Here is a 6465-nt window from a genome sequence, read left to right on the forward strand (position 1 = left end):
TTTTTCGTCATTTAACTAATTTATGCTAACTAATTTGTGTTCACAGAGCACTGTATAAATGAAAATGGTCAGCACACTAATTATCTTTGCCTAGAACTCAAGGTTCTCTCGAATTGTCAGATTTTGTTAGAGGAAGGATAGTTGGTCAAGCAGATGGTGGAATAAGTCAGCGGCAAATTTCGCAGAATTTGGGAATCCCGCTTTCGACAGTCAACAGAATCATCGTGCAGTTCAGGAAACACGGCAAGGAAACAACTGAGCAGCATCCGGGTCACCCTGGTCCATCGGAGAAAACCAAAAGGGCTGTCAAGAGGAGCATCGAAATGGATCCCAGATTAACGACTGCAGAAGTGGCCAAAGTTGGTGGGATGAGCCCGAAATCTGTTCAACGGATTCTCCACAGATTGGGTTATCGTTGCAGAGCAGCTAGACGGAAGCCCTTATTAAGACCTGCCAACATAGTCAGACGAAAGAAGTGGGCAAGTGATATGATGGACTATTGAAAGACCGCATTGTTCTCAGACGAATCAAGATCCGCTCAATTTTCGGAGAGAGGAAGGATATGGGTCTGGAAAATACCTTACTAAGAGTTTTGGCTCAACAGATTGCAGCCAACTATGAAGCAGGGTTGATTCATCTTGATGGTTTGGGGAGCTGTTTGGGTTGGTGGGAGATCGAGCTTAGTGGAGTGCGTTGGCAACATAAATTTTGCAAAATACGTCGAAATATTGGAGGAAGGACTCTTGCCACTTCCTCGGGTTTCGTGGACAAGAACACAACGTTGTTCCAGGAAGATGAAGCACCGTGTCACACTGCTAGAAACACCCAAAAGTGGCAGGAAGAAAATGGTATCTAGAAGTTGCCCTGGCCGAGCCAATCTCCTGACATGAACCCAATCGAGGAGCGATCTACTCCAAGTTTTGAAGCAAGAGTGGGCTAAAATCCCACAATCTAATATTGACGAGATGATTCTCACGATGTCCCAAAGGATAACGAACTCCACGAAGCGAAAGGAAGGTCTATTAGATATTAATGAAATTATAAATATATCAATTCATGTGAATATGACTGAAAATTTTCATTTTTTCTGAAAAGGTGGTGTCTATTTACTTGTGACCACGCTGTGTACTGTTGAAAGTACAGTTCCAGAACTCCCATTAATTGTGAGGTTTTTAAGAAAAAACTTGGGAAGTTTAGAAAATGGGGCAGATAATATTTACCCAAGATTTTGATAGAGGTTAAGGATTGAATATGTGAGCCACTTGCTACTATTTTTTCTGAATCCTTGAATAGTGGGGAGGGGCCAGAAGATTGGAAGTTAGCTAATGCTATTCCCCTTTTCAAGGGAGTTGATAAAAGTTGCCCCAGTAATTATAGGCCTATTAGTCATTACATCAGTTGTGGAAATAGTTTTTGAAAGTCTGACAAAAAATGCTTTACAAAGTCATTTAACAAAGTTTAACATTTTGTTGGATAGTCACCATAGTTTCATTAAGGGAAGCTTTTGCCTTATTTATCTATTGATTTTCTTTGAAGAGGTTACTACATATGTAGATGAGGGCACAAATGTGTATTTGGATTTGCAGAAAACATTTGACAAAGTGCCACATAAAAGGTTTGTTAATAAAGTTATCTCTGTTGGTCTGGGGGATAGGATGTCTCATTGGATGTAAAGATGGTTAGATGAACGAAAGCAGCAGGCTCAGTGTTTTTGACTTTGTTCTTTTTGATTTACATCAATGATACAGATGAAGGAATGGTCAATAAATTATCTAAATTCGCTGATGACATTAAAGTTTGGGTTATAGCATTCGGATTATTTGGCGAGTTAAGTGAATGAATGACAAATGACTTTTAGTTATAATAAATACAAGGTAGTGCACATGGAATATCACAATTTGAATCATGATTATAATTTTGATGTGAATGACCTTAATCGTGTACTGGTTGATCAGTCTTTTGAGACGTCTAAACCATCTGCTGGTGCTAGAGTCAAAGCAAATAGGATTTTAGGTTGTATTGAACACATGTCTAAAGAATTCGTAATGTCGTAATATAGGTCATTGGTTACGCCACATTTGAAGTACTTTGTTCAGTCTTGAGCTCCTTATCTGAAAGAAGACATTCAGTTGTTGGAAATGGTTCAGAAAAGGGGGCTACTAGGATGATGCTTGAAAGGAAAACGTTCTCTTACGAAAATATATCAAGATGTCTGAACTTATTTTCTCTTGAAAAAAGAAGAGTTAGAGGAGATCTTGTTGAGGTGTTTAAGATCGTTAAGGGAAATGATATTGTAGATGCGTCACATTTTTTCTTATTTAACGGTGAGACTAGGTGACACAAATATAAATTTTGTCAGGGTAGCAGTCATCTTCAGCTGAGACAGCTTTATTTTTCTAACCGGGTAGTTGGCCTCTGGAACTGGTTGCTTTCAGATGTATAGATGCAGTTAATGTATGGAAGTTTAAGGGAAAGCTTGATAAATATTTAATTAAGAAGGGCTGGCTTTCAGTTTTTTAGTGTTTAGTTTAATTTGGTGGATACAATGGCCTAGATGGACCAAAAGGTCTCTTGTCGTCCTTTAATGTTATGTGATTAAGGAAATAAAATGAACAAGGTATTTTGCAGTTTTCAAAGTTAACCAAAAAAAAGTTTTCTTGTGTCACCTATTAGAACCTTGTCTTTGTTCAGTGGTTGATCGAAGCTACAAATGATGTATTGTAGACTAAGTGTTTAATGTAGATGATTGTATTGTTGTTTATCCTATGAGAGGTTTGACATAGTGTGATGAGCGTGTTTTAATGAATAGAACGTTCTTCAAAGTTTAGAAAACCATTTGAGACATACAACGAGCGAATTAAGCTAGAATAGCCCCCCCCCCCAGTGTCACAGCGGTATGTCTACGGACGTTACAAACAAATGAGGTAGAATAAGTTTATTACTGAATCTATTAATAAGTTATGTTGATTTGGTTTGTGTTTAAGCACTAAGCTACTCAATATACTATGTGCGTTGCGCCTACCGTGGTTGTCGAACCCTGAATGTTAGTGTTATAAACTCTCAAGCTGAACGTTCAGTTACCTTGAGTCTGATAGTGAAATATTACTTCATTAAGTTTGTTAGTCAGTTTAGTACTGCAATTAATGTGTTTCTGTTTCGGCGAAGAAATAAAACGCTTTAGTTATCAGTAAACGGACTGGACTTTGCATTCTAATATTTACCGAATAATCTAAAAAAAAATCGCCCAACAAATGAAACCGTCTTAAAGTCAAGATTTAAAAAAACAATCATTGTAACTTTACTAATGATAACACACTGGACAATTTATAGTTTCTTTAAATGAAAATACAAAATAAAGTAAAGACCGAGCTCAATTTTAACAATTTAGGGAATATGTTGTATTTGAGACACAGTGAAGTGTGATATATATATAATTAAAGGGGGAGGAGGTTTCAGTGATACAGCTTCTTACGCTTGTAAAAGGTCACTAGAAAACTATACATGAAAATGTTATGAAAGTAACGTCTCATTTTCATGAAAAAACCTATAGTCTCACTATCTGTAAAATCAACCACCTCGATCTGTTGCACAACTAGAAATGCTTAAATTATCTACCAAATATATCTTTTCCGTCCTGTCATCTGTTCAAAAGTTACGTCACAATCATTTTCAGCAATAAACAGACAATTATCTCTAACTAGAGAAAACTACTAGTTTAATAAACTTACTTGGCCAAACCACAAGGTCTGGAATTCTGTTGAACGTTCCTTCCCTTAACATAAAGATTTCACGCATTGTCTGGCCTGAAAGTACGTGTAAAAAGTATAAGTATATAATACTAGAATCCTGCTCTCTTTACAATAATAACATAATGTTCATCTTTCGTGCATTTTTTATTATAAATAACATCTATTTTTTGTTGTAAGATCACAGTGTATCAACTGTTTCAGTAAATTAATTAGGGGGGGGGATTATTTGTGTTCTGCACTTACTAAAAACTGAGTCTAAATACAACACTGACTGCGAAAAATCAAATATATTTATAAATGAATGCAGTTAAACAACTGTTCTAATAATAATTTTTTGTCCTGTCTATTTACTAAAGGTTAGCAGCCATAAGCTACATTTGTATTTGATATAAGAGTAAGCACGCGTCTTCCGCACTTGGCTTATTTCCAGACATGGCTACCAAATTACCTTGTAGAAAATACTGTTTCGCTACTAACAATGTGTTAAGTTTCCTTGGATAAACGCTCCCATCTCTGTTAATTTTGAAGAGCCGATAAAGCGCAGGATTCTATACCTTTTTCTCTTTTTTACGTGAGGTACGATTATAGAAAACATGAATATCAACAGTTCTTTTATATTAGTATAAAAAAAACAGGATATAAATTAGCTTCCTGTGATATATTATCTACAAACACATAGGATTATGGTATTAATATTGTGTACAAACGCATAGGATTATGGTATTCATAGTGTGTACAAACACATGAGCTAATGGTATTATGAAATTTATATTTGTCGTAAGAACATAAAACTAATATTTTTTGAAAAGCTAAACAGGGAACATTTCATAGATAAAGTGGGATTACCTGAAGCACTGGTCATGTAAGCTATTTAAATAATGAGAAAAGATAAACATTTGGCTATATTTTTGGTTGTGTTGAATTGCTGTCAACACCGACATGGTGTAAGATGTAAAACAGCATAAGTCATCTACGTGACAACATCTTCACAACAAGTGGTACGAACTTTATCAGAAAGAGAACAATACATGTACATTATGTTTCACTGAATAAATTCAGAATTTTCAAATATTTTCTCAGCAACTGAAAACCGAGACAGAATTAGATTCAAACCCATGATTCTACTTACTTGGAAGATCTGCCAACCGTACATCAAGAATACCCAACCCTCAGATTTCTCTTCACGGATTCCATAGGCCTGCGAATTTAAACTTTATAAAAGTTGTTTTGGTTTTAATAACGGATTTTCCATAATTCCGCTACGCACATTTCGAAAATAATATTCATTGTTTTTCTATCATGTAAGGATTTTTTACAAATCGGGGGAAGAAAACTCTTACTTAGATCAAATTATTATTTCGTTTACCATAAGGAAAATTTTTTATTATTATGTTTGTTAACAAAAAATACAAACAAACTGAAGAAAAGGGAAGAACATTGATGTCAAACAAATACTCATCCTCATTCTTTCTGATTTTGTGTGTGTGCGTGCGTGCGTGCGTGTGTGAAATCTACGTCTTTTAGTCTCAAACTACCTGTTGTGGTATTTCTTTTATGTATTGCATTATGACGTTTTGTAAAAAATCTGTACGTGATGGAAAAAAATGGATATCATTTTCGGATTCAGCGTACAGGAATTACTGTAGGACATGTAAAAATTTCAAGACAATAAAACCATCGCAGGCCTGTGTTATTAAGCAAGAAGTATGATCGGACATTGGATCTATTCTAAATGGCTTGTAAACTAAAGTTGGCTAAAGCTCCTTCGCTAAAAGCAGAATTGATTTCGATAAAAAATTATACTGTTATACTACCATTTCCGACTCTGTGTTTTTAACGTATCATGTTCTTTGAGTTGGCGCTTGGTGTAAGTGCCCCAACTGCACATTCATGATGTTTAGATAAGTACTAAACACTAAATCAAATATTTTACTGTAAAATGCGCTCATATGACACTGTTTATACAGTAAAATCTTGTGCATATAGAAGATACGTTTTTATCCCCTATTTCATACAAGAATCACGAAAACGAGGATAAAATAACAACTGGGTTGATTGAACCTATATATAGATATTTTATGTTTTACTTTTTAGTCGAAGTAAATTTTACTATACATTTTATGAATCATTCATCAGCCCAGAGTTTTCAGGTCTTTGTTGTTCTTATTTGTCTGATTTTGTAAATTACTTTTCTATGCAGGAATTTGTAAGAACCCAAAATCAAAGGCTGCTTTCTTTCACAGATATTTTCTAGATATGTAAGTTCATAATTACGTGTTCTTGTGATTAATAGTTCATTATTAAATCAATTTTTTAAAATTAAAAACTATAACATTTCTACTCACCATGTGACCTAAATAGCCTGTCCTGCGGCTCATCGGTGTAGGAAATATTTACAATCTTGAGGTCTTCAAGGAAATCTTTATTTGTTAATGGAGTTGGCAGGACTTCATTTTTAATTTCTGCCTACGGAGACAGTTTATTTTTTGTAAATATTGCAAATGATTCTTGAATATCTGAAAACTCATGATGTAACACATTCTCTTTAATAGAACTTGCACCATCAATACTGAAGAAATTAATAATTGAAACATTATAATATTAGCTTACAACAAATGATATAATGAATAATCGAAACATTATAACATTAGCTTACAACAAATTATAATATGAATAATCGAAACATTATAACATTAGCTTACAACAAATGATGTAA

General features: G+C 34.6%; 1 protein-coding gene and 1 long non-coding RNA gene across 6 annotated transcripts in view; one reads left to right on the forward strand and one right to left on the reverse strand.

The window, feature by feature from the left end:
- Positions 1-6465, reverse strand: part of LOC106457774 (alkyldihydroxyacetonephosphate synthase, peroxisomal-like) — an 82481-nt gene that overhangs the window by 55431 nt on the left and 20585 nt on the right. For all 5 annotated transcript variants that reach the window (XR_002610247.1, XR_002610248.1, XM_022383801.1 and 2 more), the window contains exons 5-6: positions 6095-6215; positions 3729-3803 (exon numbers count right to left, since the gene is read on the reverse strand). Coding sequence is in view for 3 of the 5 variants with exons in the window: in XM_022383801.1 (XP_022239509.1) it covers positions 3729-3803; positions 6095-6215 (196 nt within the window). In the remaining 2 variants the exon portion in view is untranslated. The remainder of the gene's footprint in view (positions 1-3728; positions 3804-6094; positions 6216-6465) is intronic.
- Positions 2331-6465, forward strand: part of LOC111085407 — a 13132-nt gene continuing 8997 nt past the window's right edge. Inside the window, exon 1 of the long non-coding RNA XR_002610249.1 lies at positions 2331-2424. This is a non-coding gene — a long non-coding RNA (uncharacterized LOC111085407). The remainder of the gene's footprint in view (positions 2425-6465) is intronic.

The sequence above is a fragment of the Limulus polyphemus genome, unplaced genomic scaffold (genome assembly GCF_000517525.1).
Source record: "Limulus polyphemus unplaced genomic scaffold, Limulus_polyphemus-2.1.2 Scaffold372, whole genome shotgun sequence".
NCBI lineage: Eukaryota > Metazoa > Arthropoda > Merostomata > Xiphosura > Limulidae > Limulus > Limulus polyphemus.